This window comes from Dreissena polymorpha, chromosome 5 (genome assembly GCF_020536995.1).
Source record: "Dreissena polymorpha isolate Duluth1 chromosome 5, UMN_Dpol_1.0, whole genome shotgun sequence".
In the NCBI taxonomy this organism is placed as follows: domain Eukaryota; kingdom Metazoa; phylum Mollusca; class Bivalvia; order Myida; family Dreissenidae; genus Dreissena; species Dreissena polymorpha.
Window position 1 is genome coordinate 37,680,592 of NC_068359.1, and position 21,406 is coordinate 37,701,997.

At 34.2% G+C, this 21,406-nt stretch overlaps 2 protein-coding genes across 2 annotated transcripts in view; both read left to right on the top strand.

Annotated features, from left to right (window-relative positions):
- Positions 1–5,575: 5,575 nt before the first annotated feature.
- On the top strand, positions 5,576–9,077 carry LOC127881679 (mucin-13-like). The gene is made up of 5 exons (XM_052429784.1): positions 5,576–5,743; positions 5,888–5,965; positions 7,284–7,418; positions 7,680–7,991; positions 8,249–9,077. Exons 1-5 carry the CDS (start codon positions 5,689–5,691, stop codon positions 8,323–8,325), a joined length of 657 nt encoding a protein of 218 aa, XP_052285744.1. The 5' UTR covers positions 5,576–5,688; the 3' UTR covers positions 8,326–9,077.
- Positions 9,078–19,704: 10,627 nt separating this feature from the next.
- The window catches only part of LOC127881663 (death-associated inhibitor of apoptosis 1-like), an 11,437-nt gene continuing 9,735 nt past the window's right edge, over positions 19,705–21,406 (top strand). Inside the window, exon 1 of the mRNA XM_052429753.1 lies at positions 19,705–20,945. Within this exon, the coding sequence (XP_052285713.1) occupies positions 20,378–20,945 (568 nt within the window). The 5' untranslated portion in view covers positions 19,705–20,377. The remainder of the gene's footprint in view (positions 20,946–21,406) is intronic.

Consider the following 21,406-nt stretch of genomic DNA (forward strand, 5'->3'; position numbering starts at 1 on the left):
ACATTTTATTTGCATGCAGTCCTGACTAAATAACCGACACGTGCGCCATGATTGCACTTATATACAATTCCAACAATGTGAGAAATTTTAACTCGAAACAAATATATTTATGTATCCCTTATTCTCATAGTATCGGTCCTCCTCATAGTATTGTGATTTTTAAGGAAAACCCCTCAAGAAATGCTGGAAAATTATTTTATTTTTATATTATTTTTACTTTATTGAATGGTTATCCAAGACTATTACGACGATCATTCTCATGATTTCCGTTGTTCATAGGAAAGTAGGTCATGTTTATTCCAGGGTGATGCTATGATTTTTAAATAATGTAACACACAATTGTGTTTGTTTATTTATGGATCAAATGGAGCTTTATCCAATGTTTTATCTGCCGCTTATTTTTGAATAAACTGCAATAAATGTTTTAAGAAAAACATGAGCAAAAGGTTCGGTTTTCACATAAGAATCTGTGTTAAGACCAAGCACATGCGCATATTAACAAGCCTTAGCAACCAATCAAAAGGGCCATTATTATGAGAACCATTGTACATGGTACATATTATTATTGGATGCTAAGTCAAGACCGTATCTTGTCAAAACAATGCCAATTTAAATGCAGTTTTCGTTATTCAGTCCAATAATACATATTTAACTATACATTGACATATAACACATGCGTGTGTTTGTATCTGTTCATTTACAAAATTCCTATGTATTGATTAAGAGGACCGATACTTCAGATAGACATGCTTTATGGTAAGGACTTGCAGTACATGGTCGGTCAAAATTGTGAAGTGCAATTACCTGCTTATCACATACACGTTTGCGACATGTTTGCAACGAAAAACACTCAAACTAAGCATTTGATCTCTTCATCAATCGCCTATCGTGTCTTATTTGCACCGTCGCAAAGAAGTACTATCGACAGATCATGTATCGGCCGTCTATCGACAATGATTATAGAAGTTGCTTAGATGTGTTGATTTTTGTTCAAGGCCATAATACGGGTTCGTCTAATGCAAATATTAAAACAAAAACATGATGTGCAGACTGTTTAGTCGCCTCATCAAATCCCAATGCAAAAGGATCAATTTCCAATTTATTATAGTCATTCTTGATGTATCATTCTAAAAATTGATAAAATATATCACAGAAATTCGTTGGGGAGTGAACTTAAAGCAAACAAAAGATGATCTTGAATTCGTTTTCGATTTTTTTCAAATAAAAAACGTTAATAAATTGATAATTAGGTACAACGTTCAAAGAATTATTATGCAGAAAAATGTCATTAACTTCGTCAAACGAACATAGTCATTTCATTTCGGGAAATAATTATTGCTCCATGTCAGTTAACACATATAATGATTACTAAAACATGAGTGTGTCTTTAATTGAATATATTAAGTAGAGATAGAGAAACTGTGTTGTTGCACGCATATTTTCACCTGACGTTATACAGGAAAATATACACTGCGTTTACAAAACAATAGACCATACCACTTTATCAGTGCAGCAAGTTGATATCAAATAAAAGCGAATAATAAAGAGACAGGCCTTAAAAGGTATACTCATATACATCAAGCAATATTTATTTACAAAAAACACACACGTTAAAATAAGAATTTATTACAAATCCTACACAATCTTGCATCATCTTAAAACAGATGTATCAATATTTTCATGATAAAGCTGTCAAAACGATTTTTTCCGCGTTTACAGTATCAGAAACATATTTTGACAGTAATCTGATAAATAACCTTTAAATCGTTTGAAGCTAGAGGTATAACAATGTAAACCAACATCTGACGACTATAATATCAGATAAGAGGGTTCCCACGGCACTAGATCGCTTACTTGTGTTACGAATTTGAGAGAAGAAATCTGTTTTGAAGTAGTTTAGCCTAAAAAGTCATGCATTAACCATGTATCATCGAGCTTTGTACAGTCTAATTCAAATGAATTGAAAATACTGTTCCTTTTTGCTGCTGGAACAAAGGGCCATTTCAAACCAAATATGAAAATTGCATAATAATCCTTTCTAAGTGTTGTTTACTTTTTCATGAATAAATATGATTTTGTATTTTTAAATAAATGGTAAATGTCAGCATATCTACATTTAAAGGGATATTATTAGTGAAAAAGAAAATTGTGGTGAGTTTAATTTGCATTCTCTAATCGACTTTTCTAACGTGAATTTCGTTTAACCAATACTTTTTACCTTCTGGATAAGTCATATTCTAAAAGTAAATCAATGTTAGAGTCAAGATAGGGTCAATTGATATTAGAGTCTTTAAAGCATCCAAAGACAATTTTTGAAAACAAAAAGCCTTAAAAGCAAAAATGTAATTCCGTAACACCTTGTCTATCTTGACTGATGTTCACGTAGGTATAACAGTAAAACTTGCCGATGATTTATTGCCAACATGTAGTCATCTATCAGGGTTAGGGGGTTAAATAAGAATGTCTGTGATGTGATGTGTTTCATGTATTCACGGACAAATTACACAGAGGAGTTACTACTGCAAATAGACAAAAGATGTACAGTCGTTTGAATCACGAGTTCACATACCAAACCCTGTTTAATATAATCATTAATTGGATCCTTGCATGTGGACTCGTAAACTTGATGTATATAATGTTTATGTTAATGTATTGATGTATAATGTTTGATGTTAATGTTTTTAAAAAAGAGTGACATTAAAGCATTAATACAAAGAAGTGAAACTCCAGCTGCTGGAGCAGTATTGAATTCTCATTATGTACATTAGTTGGTCCTTTATTTAAGGCAAGTGACCAATTGCCAAAACAGAACAAAACAGCACAATACAAAACAACATTAACAAATATAAGAATAATGCTGGGGTCACCGCCTTGGAACGGTCAATGCAAAGCATTGAAGGTTTAAACCGGTTTTAGAGCGCTCAACCTCACACTTGGCTCAGTAATATTCATGATACATTGAAGTGTAAATACAATTTAACTTCATAGCATTGCAACTCAAATTAAACAATAATAAAATGGAATTAAAACGCATTCAATTTAATTACCATTTAATTACTCAATGGTAGGAAGGAGACCAGAGCAACAGAGTTACAACATTTTGAGGAACGATGAAATGAAACTACGAACAAGTGTCAACTACATTCCTTCTTTTTAGAAAAAGATTTAAGAATATAGCATCATAAAGTTAATATTTCAGATCATCATCGCGCAAATAAAGTTAAAAAAGGTTAAAGGTGCGGTTTATAGTCTGCTTCGATATGCATCTTCAGCCGACTTCGACATTAACCCCTCGATCACGGGGATTTAAGTCGTCCGTTTACATATGGCGCACAAGGCAGCCACGACACATTGACTTATTTCCCTCCCATGTAAACACATCAATTTTGCTTTAAGGGTGGTATTTCATTTGGGGGATTTTAAATTAAAAGCTATAATTCAACGAAAACATGTCTATTAAGAAGATTAATGAAAATGCCTAATACTATACTTAAAGAATAAAAGTGCGTTGTTAACATTAAGTATTTATTCGAATAAAACATGGACAACTCACTTTGTTTTCTTTTAAGCCAATAATTTATTTGAGCTTGGTTTTTATATAAGTTCTTGCTAAATGTTTATGTTTTATGTTGGGTAGTTTGAAATAAAGTGTATACAAGAAGCATTAAATTAAGTTTTCATTAAAATGTTTCCTAGATTCACGCGATCTCAAAAACGCTAAATACTTGGTTGGTTTTAGAAGACGGCAGATAACAGCCTTTATCATGAAATAAATCGCTAGTTTAAAGGGACTTTGTCACGTTTTGGTAAATCGACAAAATTAAAATAAATTGTTTCAGATACGCACATTTTCGTTGTTGTCATGATATTTGTGAGGAAACAGTAATCCTGAACATTTAACATGCTCGTAATATCAATTATATTAATCTTTTTACGATTTTAAACCTGAAAAGTTTAAAGCGTTGATACGCAAAACGATTATGTAATTTGGACAGCTCTGTTGGTATCGTAATATTTTGTGACATTACATGGATTGCGTATATAAAGTAAATATTAAATATAACGAACAATAATATAAATGAAAAAAACAACACATTATTAACGTTCAACATGAGGCATTTAGTACCAGTTTCAACAACAAATGCTTAAGAGCTGTAAAAAGCCATTTGAAATTAAAATTGACATGATTCTTTAGACATTTGTCTTAGTAATCCGACAAATCTCACATATTGGAGTTAATAACAATATTATTGTTCATGCATATGTCATGATAATGTCGAAATATTGTACTTTTCGATACACAAGATACCCGGGGCGCAGAACTAAAAATCATTTGATTCTACCTATGTTTGTCATGTTCTCATGTATGACTATAATTATGTGCCAATTGGGTTTTGCAATTGAAATAACTTTACATCTACGTACGTGTATACAACTGGACTTCAGGTTTTAAAAAACAAATGATTCTGGCAACGAAAGACTTTTATGCAAGAGCTTCATGTAGAATAAAGGTAATATAACTTCGTGTGATATTGTTTGTACAAACACATAAATATAATAATTATCACACACAAGCGAATCTGTAAATAATGCTTAACACAGGGTCATACAATTACATGAAATGTAGCAAATCATATGAAGATTTTTCAGAGCAAAGCACTCAGATTCTACTGTGAAAATATAATTTTTAGATTTTTATTTTTTCATATTTGTATTATCCTTTTATACGATTTCCAACTGTTTCTGTATAATCTATCAACCGAGTTCCCTAAGATTGACAGTATTACCATAAGAACTGTATATCAATTACTTATACTTAATATGCCTTCATTATATTTTTCCTTATGTAAGTAACACATTTCTTCAGTTTTAGATACACATGTACATGTGGAAGGCTTTACGTGTCGAGAGGCAATGCTTAAGGCTGATATTGCTTTTCTCGTGTCACAATACACAATACAATAATTGAGCCCATTTGATGCTTTTCTTCAATGTCGTCTTTTGTATCAGTTTAAATATGAGCAACCCATAAGATTGAAGAATCAATACGCGAATTTTGTATAACTCCCCAAAGCCAACTGTGCATACAGCGGAATACCGTACAACGATAAATCTTCACCTAGTACGCACATTTTTTTTAACAGCGTACGGTAATTATGTATTGCCGATTAACAAGCAAGCATAATGAAAAAGTGTGTGCGTTATGAACTTTTAAAATAAATTCTGAAAACTTTGTTTCTTCAGTCAACCAACCGTAGCAAGCTCAAGTGGTGTCTATAGGAACGCAACCTAGCACATTTAGCACGCGAAGGTTTTTAACTTATATCTAAACATTTGAGCAACATGCTTCATGATATCGTTGTGCTGTTAATGACAAACATAAATGAAATCGGCTGCACAACATATTTTATTTTTAAGGATTTATATTGGTTTCAGTTGAGTCCATCAAAAAAGAATAAAAGTCCGAGTGTAGCAAAACCCTTTAACTGTTCAATATGAAGATAATTTTGAAGATAAAAACAAATAAACGTTATCAGATACTTAGTAACGGTTTGCTATAAAAGCCAGACAACGCTGTTTAAAACTTAGTATCGCAATTTTTGATGCGCAGTAAAGTGAATATTTACCTAAAGCAAGAATTTATCTTTTCGGTTAATTATTGGTGTTTACAATATTTCAGTTAGAAAAATGTTTTTCTTTGTTGTATTAATTATTGGTATGTTGTATTGTGATGCTCAGTATGGTAAGTAAATGCTTTTTCACTTTTAATAGCACATTACTTCACGATGATTTATAATAAAAGAAAATTAAATATCAATTGTTACTTGAAATTTTGGCGAATACAATCATACAAAAGTATGAAATAAACAAATGCGCTGTATTTCAGTCCCTGACAAATGTAATGAAAACAAGCCCTGTTCAGATAACACAACCATGTTGTGCGAAGAGGGATTCTGTCACATAGGTGAGTACAATACAAAGTATTAAATACTTTATATTGCGTTATTATGGCAAACGGATAATACAAACAGTACGGATGTCTCGCAAAATAGGATTTATTTTGTCAAAGTTTTACTGTTGGCCGAAAACCAAAAGTATAATTGTTTATGTAAACTATATTATTTCATTTGAAAATATATAAAAACCATATCATTTTATCTAACACTTTTGACCTGCTATATCCTAGAATGTAAAATTCGTTTGTTGCTAAATTACAAGGAACTTGCATGTGCAATATATTAAACGGTTACCCCTTTTCACGCTACTTACTAAATAACGAACACATAATATATTCTTTTTTTAAATGATCATTTTCCGAAATGCAAAGAAATATTAATAATGTGTTGGATTTGGTCAACAAAGATGCCTACGATATCCTCTTGAGTGCGACACACAGACACAACATAGCACATGTCTTTTCAACGCGACTCACGACAATGAACACAGCACTCGATATTATATTGCAAAATTGCAGATGTTCGACTTAGATTAAATATAAATGGTATTGTTATAATAAATTAAGTTTCTAATCATCGCACCGCGGTTCGCAAACAAATGTCCGTCCTTCATATTACATATTCGCATCCGTTATTCTAGAAATCAATGACTAACTATATCAGAAAACTAATATACATTAATTTACTAATCGGTTGACATTCGACATATCGCGAAATTCGCCCGACAGAATGCCATTGATCAACAGGCACTCACACTTGTATATAATATACATATGTTTATATTTGTTAAAACAATAATTAAGCCCCATTAATAGTTGACTATCATTTATATTGATCGTCCTTTAAGAATGCTAACCCAGGTTATGACTATTCCTACAAATTTATTAAATTCCGGTCATAAGTTGTTGAGAAAGGTTTTGCGAACTTAAGAACTATAGACATAGAGGAAACTTGTATTATAAACGTTCCACTTAAATGTTCGGGGATCATAACATAATTATAGTTACGTGAATTGTTGCGTTGTTCTTCCGTCTGTGATGTTATTCCCTTTAATTATATCAACGTTAAATTCACTCTTCATAGGAAATCGCAGACATTCTAACTAGATGACTTAACACACATTTTAAAGCAAATTTTACCCAATTTAAATTGTTGCCTTATAATTATATACAGATATCCCATTTAAAGTTCAGCATGAAGTTATACTAAGGCATATTAGACAAAATGCACATTGTTTGTTCATGGTGCGGTGTTACTATTATGCTCGTCACTTGTGAATATATAAAATGTATGCGAATTCGTTTTTTGAATATTTCATTCGCATAGCTATTGGAAAAAAATGTACAACTTTGACCGAACAGACAACACCTTCTCAGACTGGACAAGATGGCAGCTCTTCCAGACAACCTATATCCACTGTCACACCTGCAAACGCCACTACTGGCGCTCAGCCAAATGCCGGTATTTGTTTATCTTTAGATTGTATACGATACTTAACAATATGTTAGAAATATTCCGTCAAAGCTTATGAGTAACTTTAAAACAAAAGTTAACATCAATATAAGTATATAATGTTCTACAATAATAAGCAATTATTCGCATATTTACCAACGTAAATTACCTTACAGTGTTATTATGATACACGTTCATCATTTTGGAGAGTTACTTTCAGCACATGAAGCGCGTTGTAAAATAATGTTTAATTTATTAAATGTCAACAAGCACCATCTACAACAACATCAGCCACGCAAGCTTCAAAAAACAACAACCCTCCTAGTAGTACTTCCCCGGCTCCAAACCCATCAAGCTCTGCAACCAGCACCCCAGCTCAATCAACTACAATACCATCATCTATAAAACCAGCAGAAGTTAATACAACAACACAACAAGGACAATCCACAATACAAAGAAAGAAGCGCAATGACGGCATGCAACAGGAGTGCGTATCAAATGGACTTTGTAGTATGCGGGATAATGTCAAACTCTGCGAATGTGTGGGTGGCTATTCTAAAGACGATAATGGATTATGCAAAAGTACGTATTCTAGCTCTAACATACCATATCAAAACGGTCACTCACTTGGCAAAACAATCCTGAATAAGACTGCGCTTTCAAATATATTCGTAACGTGCACAATTGTGTGATTAACGTCGTATTTTAATTATCACTTTTACAAATTGTCGTTGTATTTTATATTTGAAAATCTCATTTGATCTTAGTATTAATTTAAACAAGTTATAGCATTGCTTAGACTGTTAAGTTTGACATGTATTATTGATTTAATATTTCAGAATCTGGCGCGGATAGCTTCCATCAAGCGGGGATACAGCTTTTTTCTGCGATGGTGGCATTGATCTTTCTTATCTAGGTCATGGGCACAGTAAACACTACAATAAAACAACATCTAAGTCAATAATAAGGCAAAGACGTAATTAAAAAAAAACCCCGATCTGTAAAGAAACATGTGTTAGGAGATATTCATACAAACCTACGTATTTTTATATGTGTCTTGTTCTGTGAAAATTTGGCAAAATGCATGTGCGTTAAGTGCCGCCCCAGATTAGCCTGTGCAGTCCGCACAGGCTAATCAGGGACGACACTTTCCGTATAAATTGTATTTTTCGTTTAAAGGAAGTCCCTTTTTACCGAAAATCTAGTTTAAGCGGAAAGTGTCGTCCCTGATTAGCCTGTGCGGACTACACAGGCCTATCTGGGACGACACTTTACGCACATGCATTATGCCCAGTTTTCTCAGAAGAAGACACATATACACTCATCAATTGATTACAGCTTTCTGTTGATAACGTTATGATTTTTAAATTATGTTATGCTGCTTTAATTTGCAAAGGCATAGCCATAGATTTGTAATTGATTGGCTTCGAAAGTGGGTGTGAAGGAGAACCGGTGCATTCTGTCATGGATTGCATTGTGATGTGTGTAATGGTGGCTCGCACATGCCTGATGACGCTCTCACGCATGGAATTGGCAATGTGCGGCCATCATCCATAGAATACGATACTAACTAGCCGGTTAAGAAGTCGTTTGTTTACATCGCTTTTGGCCAAACTAGAAGTTATAGACGAGGAATAGTAGAATTATAATAAAATGTTAAATGGTCAACTGGTTTTACGTTTTCAATTGAAGAAGTTTAGCTTTGTGTATTGGTCAAAAAATAAATAACGTGTCTGAGATGTAATGCGCATGAATTCAACACCCTCATGTCGACCCATTGGTGCAAAAAAGTACCACGTGCCTTCTAATTTCAATGTCACCTGGTACCTTTTTGCACCAATGCGGCGATGTGTTTTCTACAGTTCCTTTTATGCATGTATCCAAATGAGATCTGCATAGAGGCCAATATAAAGAGGATAGAGCGATCATGCTTTCGGTTCTAAGATGATTTTAGAAATTATTTGCAAGTTTGAATTGGAGATGTATGCTACTGTGCTTTGTTCCGTTTCTTTACTTAGTATGCGTTGTTATTTGTAGTTGTTTAATAGAATTGTTGTCCGTATTTGTTTTAAATTTTCAGCGAGTATCATGGCATGCTGTTATAATTATGTTAGATAATTTAGAAGTTCTAATTAATACAAAGTTATTGGCAAAATTATGAGTTAGATACTAGGGCAAAATGAATGCGCTTTGTGATTGTTGCGTCCTTTTGCAACAGGTCTTAAATGACGGGATACCGGTAGTGTATGTTCACAAAACGCCAGTGATATCACCGCATATCACTTTGTTTCTCCTGTTCGATATGATAATTATCTTGATATATAAGAAAATGATATAAACAACTTGAGCAGCGTCATGAGAAATGTAGGAATTATAACGGGTTTGCTACCCGAAATATATAAGTATCGCTTTCGGAAAACGATTTCTTAATGTTCGTCAGCGGTTTTAAAAAGATGCAGCTTTAAATTGAAGCAATTTAGCTCAAGTTTCATAATTTATACAGGAGTGTGAACATTTCAAGTATTTACGAAAGAAATCTTTTTTTAGATTTGCGAATACATCGTCGATTATTCTAAAAGTATCCATAGAAGCGGACCTACCTGTGTTATCAGACATGAAGGAAAATACTGTCTTTAATTAATCAAACATAATACCAGGGTTTCTGAAAAGATAAAACAAAAATTGATTTTTAAAATAACGTTACAAGTGTTCATGACGCATGTTCATCGAAGTGGCTTAAATCCCTTCATAAGCTACTTCATGTGAATTGATTTTATTTAAGTACGGTTAATATTTATTTAAGATATTAGGGTTTACTAGAGCTTAAATATGCGTGTCTCTCCAAGACCATTACAAACAACAGGTGTTTTCAACATGTATTCACAAATGGTTCTGTTGATAGTTATGAAACTTCACGAACCAGTTAATGGAGAACGTCTCTTATAACAGAAATATAACAAATGATATTTAATGTTTACATTAATATTTTTCATGATACCAATATGTACAGGAAAATAAATTATTTTAAACCTGAAAATAAAATTCTAAAACCAAACAATGCATGGTGTGATGAATATTTGTGTTAAACGGTGATTAGATATATTATAGACATATATTCGTCTTTTTAAATACATACGTTTACTATAAATCATTTCTGGTATTTATATGTTTTTAATCTCTTTATACTTATTTATAAAATAAAAATATGTCCCAAAATTTTTCTTCCGTTTCGATACTTTTATTCGTTTTGCTGTCGTTCTCTTGATCTAATGACCACAAAGGTATAATTGAAGTTGAATATCTGTAGCAGCTATACAGTCGATGTAAATTACAAGATGAACATTCATAAATTAAATAAAGAAAAATGCCTATGTCATGAATTAGCTTTTCAAATGTTTAACCACTTATTTTTTACCGATGTTCATGTACTTCGCAATCAAGTCTTGCATATCAGATCAGCTTCGAACAGCGGAAAACTACAGCACAAGATCACAATCCAGAATAAAGATTTTGAGCGGAAACAAATGCTTTTCAAACCTATGTCTGCAAGTTATGGGCTTTGTCGTTGACCATGATCTCAGCTGCAATCTTTTTGCATCTCTCAGTTGTTTAAGCTTTTATTAAAATTGCAGCCACAAATCGATGTATACGCGCCTAAAAACTGGATTACAAATCATTTTCCTTTGATAGGACCATATCCTCAACAATTGAATGTCACTGTATTTGCTTAACATCCCACTACTATATCGGCCTTGAAATTCCAACCTTACCAATACTCGTCACTTTAAAGAGACTTTTTCACATTTTGCCAACAATCATATTCCCAAAAATAGTCCAAGATTCAAAATTTGATGTATGAACTGCAATCAAAGAAGCAAATTAGCAGTTCAGACTTAAAAAAAATACATTTGTTTATTGTTGATTAACCGAAGTCGGAAAAATTAAAAAAGCATTTGTTACGCTTTTCATCGATCATTTAGTTATTACGTGTATAACCTATACGGCGTTTTAAAAACTTCCATACAAAGTAAAGCACCTGTGATGTGTAGTGGCAATGTGTTATCTTTGGCTTCTAGAGATCCCGTGTTCCAACCAGAGAGCAGCAAAGTGTTTATATTTTGTCATTTTCGCTTGTATTATAATTATAGAATACTATTCCATGTAAATTATATGCATGTGTTTGATATAAATAAATATTTTTCTGGAAAAGACCAAATATGATAAAATTTATTGAAATAATGCAATCGGATAATACAAGTACCAACAGAAACTTAGCTATGTACATGTATGTACATAAAGCATTTAGTCAAAGAAACCTGTATATATATTACTATGATTAATTGTATATAATGCATTACCCAAACTTGTTTTTGTTGTTTTTGATGTTACCGTTATAGCATTGATTGTGAAATTGATTCTAAATGTTGTAATCCAAAAAAGTGCCCTAGACCATTAAATGTATTGATACATGTACTTTATTTAACAAATTATGAAATTCAATACTGATCTTTTTGTGACAATGCTATTAAACTTTATTAGCTCATGTAGCGAACTCAGTAAACTGTCACGACGCTCTTACCAGTGTCCTGTAAAATCAACAAATACCTTATCTGTTGCTAATCTAATGCTTTCTTTAAAAGGAGGACAAACTGTGTCAAAACATGGTTCCAAAATATTGCATGCATGGTGCATTGAATATTTACATATATTAAAACATACATGTTTGCGCTAACCGAAACTTGATTCCGATGTTACAGTTACTAAAATGCTTCTAACACTTATATTTGTTCTTGGTGACGCGACACACGACTTGACCGAAGACTTTTGCAACCTGGCATACATCAGTTAGAAATTACATACGGCTTTTGAACAGTTGCTTGTCTCATTCAATTTTTAAAGCAACGAATGAATATATAATTGCACCGCTGTTCACATTGATCTATAAAAAACAAGACAGTTTTGCTATGTATCCCCGATACACTTTCTAACATCAACACGCTAGTTAATAATTGCCTGTTATATACCGATTTTAAATTGAAGGCAAACAATCTCCAAAGTCCGAAAACTCTTTCAGCATATCTTATTTCTAGCGCCTTAGCATAATTATTATTAATACTTGAAAGTGATGTTTTCTAGAATGTTAATTGAATAGAGGTCAGTAGGAGAGACGGATGGACGGACGGACAAAGCGGAGACTACATGCATATGTTCTCCCAAAAATGTTCGTGGAAGATATTACAACCACAGTAACGTGGACTGTTGCGTTTTATTTTAACAAAACTACTTTCTCAACTTAAACAGAACGCGTATAGTATATATTTTGCTAAACAAAAAAAATAAGAATGCGTCGTATCAAATTTGTGTTTATATTTATTTATACGAATTTCTATTTTAAACATCAATTGATGTCATTGTTCATCACACAAATAAAACAACATTCAATGGATAATTGCTTTCTTTTAAATTGCTGTTAATCGCAAATTTTTAATTCCCTTTTTAGTATGTGATGTTATTATATTGTGATGTTTTTGAGGTATGCTCCAGCCAAGAAAATTCGAAATTTGGACGACTACTTACCGACATACATCCTGAAACCAATATAACCCTCTTGCAACTCTGTTGTGCGGATGTCAATAACAATGCATTTGCAACCCTCCACTTACCTCTGATTCGAAAGCATCAACACAAGCAACTGCTGCAAATTCTCTTACTCAATTATCCAATTTAACAGAAAAAACAACAGCAGCAACACCACAATCAACCGTAGCAGTGCAGCCAACAAACAAATGAACGAGTGTGGGAAGACAAAGGCGCAGTGGAGACATGAAACAGGGGTGCTTATCAAATGCGCGAGCAATGCAAAGCCTGCGAATGTGTCAGTGACTATGCTGAAAACGATTATAAATGGATACAAAAGTACGTAGAGGCCAACATTTCACATGCATGGCAAGATAATAACTGAGCATTACAAGATAGCTTACTGCATTTTGTAATATGCTTAACCGTTTGATTAAATTGCATTTGAGAAACTCTTTTTTAATTTTTCGGCTTTGAATTTGACTTTGTATTTAAAAATCAATCACACTGTCCCTCTTAATTAATTGAAACAACTTATAGTATCGGTTAAACAATCATATAATGAAACATGTATTAAACATTTAATCTTTCAGAATCTGGCGCTGAAAGCTTCCATCAGACGGTGGCAAATCTAGTCTATGTTATGGCGGCATTTATCGTTCTTATCTTAGACTAGTACAAACGAACATCAAGAACTCACTGAGTAATATGACACCACATACATTGTAAACAAAATGAATTTGTAAGGTTCACAACTTTAATATGCTTACACATCATTATTTAATTCTTAATTTCCCAGTTGAACAACGTGCAACTATTTACTATTTACTGTTTTCCTATTCTATCTGTGCAACGGCCGTAGCAAGAGTGAGATGAATTTGGTTGGCTAAGAAAGTGGATTTGATTCTAAATGAGTGAATTGTACCATGCATTGACATGTAATTTGTGTATTGGTGGTTGTATATGCCCGATGACGCTCTCCTGCATGGAAACGACAATGTGCGGCCGCTACCAAAAAGTAAAAGAAATCTACTGTTTGAACTAATGTTTTTTTCTCCATTTTCGGTCAAAGAAGAAAATTTAAATTACTATAATTACAAATGGTGTTTGTTAACGGGTTTAGTTTTTTTTCAATTGTAGAAATATTGTTTGATTAATCTTTTTTTTGGCTATTAAACACCGATTTGGAGTTCTATTGCTTTGGAACTGAACCATTAGCACACTAAGTCAAGCTATAATTGTAACGCATTCGAACAAAAAAATAAAGGAATATAATCTGATTATAACTGATAAAGTAACATTACGATTCTAACATTGTTTATAAATACGTTTAGCACATTTTAAATGGAATCTTTATTTTACTACTCTCAGCTGATGCGTTGCTATGTTGCAATATACCATGCTTGTTATTGTGTTTGTTGTTTGAAACGTTCACCGAAGGTTATGAATTATTTATTTGATTTTTTTAAATCTAGACCAGTTTCTATGATCAAACTGTGTATTCTTAAGTAAACACTTGGTCCGTCGCAGCAGTTCCAAAATCATCCCTGATACATCTTGACAACGGATATGACTGTTACCGAAACTTCAATAAATCAACTGTAAAACAGCTGTGTAACATGTTCTATACTTGTTCTACAATATTGAAAGGTCTAGGCTGTAAACTTACGTGATATAACTAGTTCATATGAAATCTAGGACTAAATGTCTACGGATATGTAAAACATAATAAAACAGTTAATTGAACACTTCGACGTGCGTAAAAGATTTTCAATGTGTTAAAAGATTCTAGTTCGACTGATATGAACATTCAGTCAAATATCCATATTCGAAACTAGGGTGTTAAAAAATTAGTTGTAGAAAAAAAAGTATATTTGGTTAATACACAAAGATTTTCAAGGACTTCTACGGATTGATACGAAGAACTACGTAGCGATACGGTTACGCTACGTATTAGCTACGATTATTCCGCGGTTATAATACGGAAAGCCACGGTTCTAGTACGTTGTACTACGGTTTGGCAGGAATTTGCACGATCTTGTAAGATGTACTACATTTCAGCACGAAACAGTACGGACATGTACGGTCCACTATAATAAATTGCTACTGAAATACATCATTTAACTTAAAGCAACCGTTCTTGCATTTGTTGAGTTCACAATCATGAACCGCAGGTAAATTGCGTTTGCGATACATTTGTCATACGATATTAGTAACAAAACGCTCTCGAGTCCGTTTCCTGGGCCTAGAACCAGTACTTGGTGTCTTTGGTGGAGATCTAAAGAACGCTTATTACACGATATTGATATGTCACAAAATGCAGAGGCCGTAGTCGAGCTGCTTGACGATATGCACAGAGGTAATAATGATTCAATATCGTTTAACTAATATAGCTGGTTACGTATTTTGAAAATATTAGAATTTGAACTTACTAGTAATACATTTTTTATTTGCAGGTAAGTTTCTGCCTCATATGCCTTTTGAATCTTGCTCTTACTTTTACGTGATTTAATAATTGTTAAATTAATAGCCGACATAATGAAATACACAATTAATCATACTTTCCTAAGCATAAACTATATTTGTACATAAATAATTTCATACTTTATCAGTTCAGAGAAGAAAACGGAGGTGGTGGATAAGAGACTGGCTTTTAAGACGACCCGCCCTCGGCCAATACGAGACTTTGATGGCCGAACTGATGGCTGAAGATCCGGCGGCTTTAAGAAACTTCACCAGAATCGGGTCTGATATGTTCCATGAGCTATTACACGTCGTTGGTCCCAGGATCACGAAGAACCACACCTGGTTCAGACAGTTCATCAATCCAGATTTGAAGTTGGCAATTACCTTAAGGTTCTAGGCCACATGGGACAGTTACCGTACATTGATGTATGGGTTTCGTGGTGCACACAGTACGATATTTAGTATTGTACGGGACGTTTGTGAGGCCATAGTTTCAGCATACGCTGTGGATGGGATGTTATCCAGACTCCTACTGAGCCTGAGGAGTGGAAGGCCAAACCCGATCAGTTCGCGGCTAAATGGCAAATTCCACATGCCATTGGAGCTCTAGATGGAAAGCATGTAGCCATACGATGTCCCACGAACTGTGGCTCAGTATACTATAACTATGAAGGTTATCATTCTGTTGTGCTGATGGCCCTGGTGGGCGCCGATTACGAATTCATATGAGTAAATATTGGATCGCAAGGAGGATATTCCGACAAAACAAAATAACATGAATATCTGCAATCTGTAAGAAAAACGACTAAATGCATGACAAAACTTCATTAAGAGGACCAAATAAACTGTACCAATAATGAATATTACCTGGAACCAAGTCAGAATGTCGTCTTGTTGCTCATTTGTTAAATGCCATGGCTACTGATGTTGACGCTTGCTATTCTTTTGAGTTTTGTTTGTTCCTCCCGGCTCTTGGTTTTGGATGGAGGAGGTAGACTCTTCCCCAGACACGGCTGATTCCATTATTTCTGTTACGCGCTGTTGCTACCGCTTGCATGTTCTCTTTTTGGGAGTCATTTTGTGTATGACAATACAAGAGGCTGTGGGCGCAATGTTCAATCTTGATTCGTTCCTACCTGTCCGTACCAGTCCGTCGCAATTCCATCTGCTTCGTAGCGGACCGTTCTAGTTCGTACTTACCCGTACTAGACCGTAGCGGATCCGTAGCTAGATCGTACTAATTCGCATAGCATCGTACTTTATTGTACCAGACCGTAGCAGATTCGTAGTTTGATCGTAGCGATTCGTGGCGCTCCGTACTAAATCGCGTCGATCAGTAGCAGTCCGTACATTTCCTTGTTCGTTTTCCAACATTTAAATGTAGATTTGTCGAAATCCGTACTCACATCGTTGTGCTCCGTACTGATATCGTAGCGGCCTACGAATTTTGACAATATCGTAGTCATTCGCAGTCGATTGAATTGTAGCTCATTCGTAGCTCTGATTCTAGACAGTGTGACCGAGGCATTACACTGTAAGTTATAAAACCAGACAAACGAAATCATGGGCTGTTAATATCAGTTTCTGTCTACCAGGAGTGTATGAAGTATACAAGTGTCAAATAGAGCATATTTTATATTGAACGATTGTTAAGTGCAATGCAATCTAACATTCTCGTTTCTATTAACCAGCAAATATTGAACTCGTTTAATAATGTTAAAGGGGCCTTTTCACGTTTTGGAAAATTGAAAAAATTAAAAAAGAATGTTTCAGATATACGAATTTTTGCTGTATTTTTGATATTTGTGAGGAAACAGTAATGAGAATTTACCATGCTCTATAATTTCCATTAAATGAATATTTTGACGATATAAAAACCTGAAAATTATAAAGCGTTGCCATGCTAAACGATTCAATAATTTGGCGAGTTCTATTGTTGTCGTTATATTTTGTGATACTCCGAGGATTGCTTATATAAAATATAAAGTACACCACTCGGTGTATGAGCATAGCCGAGTGGTCTAAGCGATAGACATTTACTCCAGGGGTCAGTGGTTCTAGCCCAGTTGAGGGTTACTATTTTTATTATCTTATTGTTTTATCCTTGTTTTTTTACAGGAGCTTTTGAGATCCAACGTTTAAATTCATCAATATAAAGCACTTATTGACAAACTTCAATACATGCCAAAATCTGTGAAAAGATGAAATTCACAGGTGAAGTTACCAGTTGTTCACCAATGCAAGTCATGTTCCAAAGCGGGTACATTCATTACCTGATGATGATGACAATCATTCCTCTATATCAAAGTACAGGCGTATATCCTTAGATGCTACCAGTAGCTCTGTTCTGTTTTCAGTCGATAGTTGCATTCTTTGTGACAAAATTATTATCAAAGTTAAGGGCTGCAAGCAACATTTAGTATTAAAAATTGTGCTGAAGAATCAATTAAGCTAACAGCGATTCAAAAGTTTGATAAAAGGACGCTTTGTAAAGTTCAGGATCAAAACGTTATTTCCCGTGAAGCAATGTACCATAATGATTGCAGAAGAAATTATACAAGAGAGTGGACTCGCCATGCAAGTCACGAAGGCTCAGAAGCAAGCATTAACGAATCAGTTCACACTGAAGCTTTCAAGTACATATGTTATTATGCTGAAAAGCATATTGTACTAGGACATAATGTGGACCGGCTCACAATGATAAAGGAAAGATAACTTAGCTACATTCTCAAATACCACCCTTCTTGATACAATTAAAAATATAAAACCTATTAACTCAAAGATACGCTGTCGAAACATTTTCCAAACCCATGATATTGTGGAGGATGGAATGGATGAGTTATTTTGTTTATCATATGGTGTTCCTGCTGAACCTAAAGCAGCTGCCAACATTCTTAAGGCAGTAGATATTGGTTGTGCTTTGGAAGCCTTTATCACTGGTTGTCTCATTGAAACGAATGTATTGTTACATGGTCAAGCGAAACAAACTTAAGACATTTGCTAGATCCGAAGTGAATTAGACAATTAGAAGTTCTAGTAACAAACTGGCACAAGTTAAGGCTGAACGCAACATATTGACACAATTGATCCTTCTTTCAATACAGAATGATATTGATCTTGAACGGATACTTTCTTATCCTCTGTCTCCAGTACATTGGATTTTGGAAACAGCTGATGGAATGCCTGTAAAAACGGAAACGGATAAAGCAAAGCTTTTACATTATATGGAGTCTTCTTGAACCAACACCAAATGATGATGTTACCAGTATCCTTGATGGCAACGCAGTACTACACATGGTTTTTTGGTCACCTCCCAACGTGTGGTCTTGATTTTGTAACAGATATCTACCATGAAACTGCAGTCAAATCATCACCATCATTTTTATTTTCAGGTGCAAAAATAAAAACGCCCAGGGAGTGGACATGTTTTCTTTCACACGATTTTAACAAAACACAGCTTGTAATTTACTTTTAGAACCATGGAGCACTGACAAATATGCAGAACAATATTAGGATCGCCAAATCTATTTTGTTCTTGGTGAACGATATTTTCTACTTTCAAGCTATGACGGACTGATAACTGAGGTAGTTTTAGAGGAATGTCTGTTTTCGTCGCATGAGAAAGCAAATACAATGATTATTTTGTACTCCATGCATAACAAAGAATTTAAACCTGACACCGAAACCATAATTGTGAGATCACCCGATACAGATGTCTAAGTGCTTCTTATTAGGTATTGTAGACAAATTGGGTGTTCAATTCTATTAGACATAGGAACTGGAAACAAACGAAGACTCATCGACATAGAAAATATTGTAAAAGCAAAAGGATACCCTTGTCTATCAAGGCGTGCATTTGTAAGCTAACCTTCTTTAATCCATCTTATAATTAAATAAAAAAGGGGTCACTACTAATCGGTAACAAATTCTTATATAAACTATAAATAAATGTGTACAAACATTTATTATTGAATCGCGATTGCAATTAATTCAGAATTTCAACCTCTACAGTATGGGTTATCCCTTTAATTGTTAGCATCTTTCAGTAAATAAATTTACGCTATTTGTCAACGAGTTATCTGAATTGCTGAATAACGAAAATGGCAACATAACTGTGTTAACGGAATTTAAGTAGAAATCTCTTTCTTTCTATGATATGCAGACGGTGGGTTTATTCGTTCTGTGAAACGATGGGTTACCGATCTAGGCAGAGCATTTTGAGTTACTCACTGCATTCAATATACTTCCTCTCTTCTAAACCTGAGTTTACTCTTGGTTATCGCTAACGCCGAAACGAGACCTTCAGTATAGTACTTGATAGTGTAGTAATGAATACTTGAATAAAGGATACGCTGTAAACGGTTCAGGTTTAACTTTATCGGATGGATACTTACGCCTGCACATGTTTAAGCAGTGTTTATCGTTTTAAAGATATCGACTTTTGGTTTTTATGATGTAATATGTTGTTGTTTAGTTTACATATTGTCAAGCTAAAATGGGTGAGAAACTAAACTTTACTGGCAGAGGGTTGTACGGGAGAAATACCACAAACGTAAAATACTGGCTTGTACACAAAACTAGAACAATATTTAATTACAAGCTTTTAAGAAATGAGAAATGGTTACTGTATGTATTTTTCACTGGTATTACATAAAAATAGTGTAAACTAGGCCGGAAAGCTCACCTGGAAAATTAAAAGCGATATAATTTGAACCAGTTAATTTATTTTTAGCTCTAACAGGGCATATGAGATGGACTTTGTTAGACCGGAAAGGCGTTTGGAGTCAGCCATTTTTGTATATTAAAATTAGTGATTCTAGGGATCCCGTGATTCTATTTATAGCTTCAGCGGAAAAAATGAAACGACATAAGCGCATGCGCGATCACAAAAAACATAACATCCGGTTTATTAACGAGAAACCATCATGGACAAAATAATGTTTGATCTAACATGCTTTCTGATGTTAATGCATTATTTGATAACAGAAATGTTGAAAAAAAAGAAAAGTTCATTACACGCAATAGTGATTGGAACAGTGGTAGAGACTGCTTCTGACATGCCATTGTTTTTTCGACATGAAATAGTTTGGGCAATACCCATCGCGCCATATTCGTATTCTCCAGAGTTTACATATGACTTGCGCGACGAACGTCATCGCTTAACAACGTTCCAGTACATTGAAACAAGTCTAAATCTGAGCTTGATTCGTTTAGCCGCTTCAGGAATGTATTACACCGGTACAGACACGATTGTAAAATGCATTTTCTGTGGTGCTGTCCAACATATTTTGGAAATATACGACTTGTATTTTGACGTATCGCGCCTACATGCCCACAGCTGTACTCCGGTATCCAGGGCTGCACAAGGAAACATACCAATCGATTCATACACGGTTACAGGACTAAACAGAAGTTCTAATGGTAGAAATGGTTTCTCACCAAACCTCCCAAACTACCCCCATACAGATGCGTATAATCGCCAGAACGAGTCAGGTAAAAGCCGCATTTGCCATGCTTTCATGTTAATTGTTATCGAGAATACGAAGCTCTAATATTAGTGTTAATAGAACAATTGGCACTTCACTATGCATTAAAACTGAGCCTTAAGGGAAGCATCGTGATGCCAAAAGACATCTTAATAACTAAATAGTTTTACATTAAGAGTTTATGTTATGTGTATGTTTTGCTCACCCATGATATTTTGCAAAAAAGTCAATATAGATATATGACACACTGATAACAACACATCAAAACCTTTGGAAGAAAATATATATGCTGTTTGAGCTTTTCAAGAACTTATTATTATACTGATCCAAAGTGAGAGTTGTTGAAAAAAGAATTTTAAGTAGAACCGTGGAACCGATGCGCTATGAATGTCAAAATATGACAATAACAGCGTGATTTCAAGACATGTCAAAACTGAACATATTTACATTATTTGTGCATTTCATATG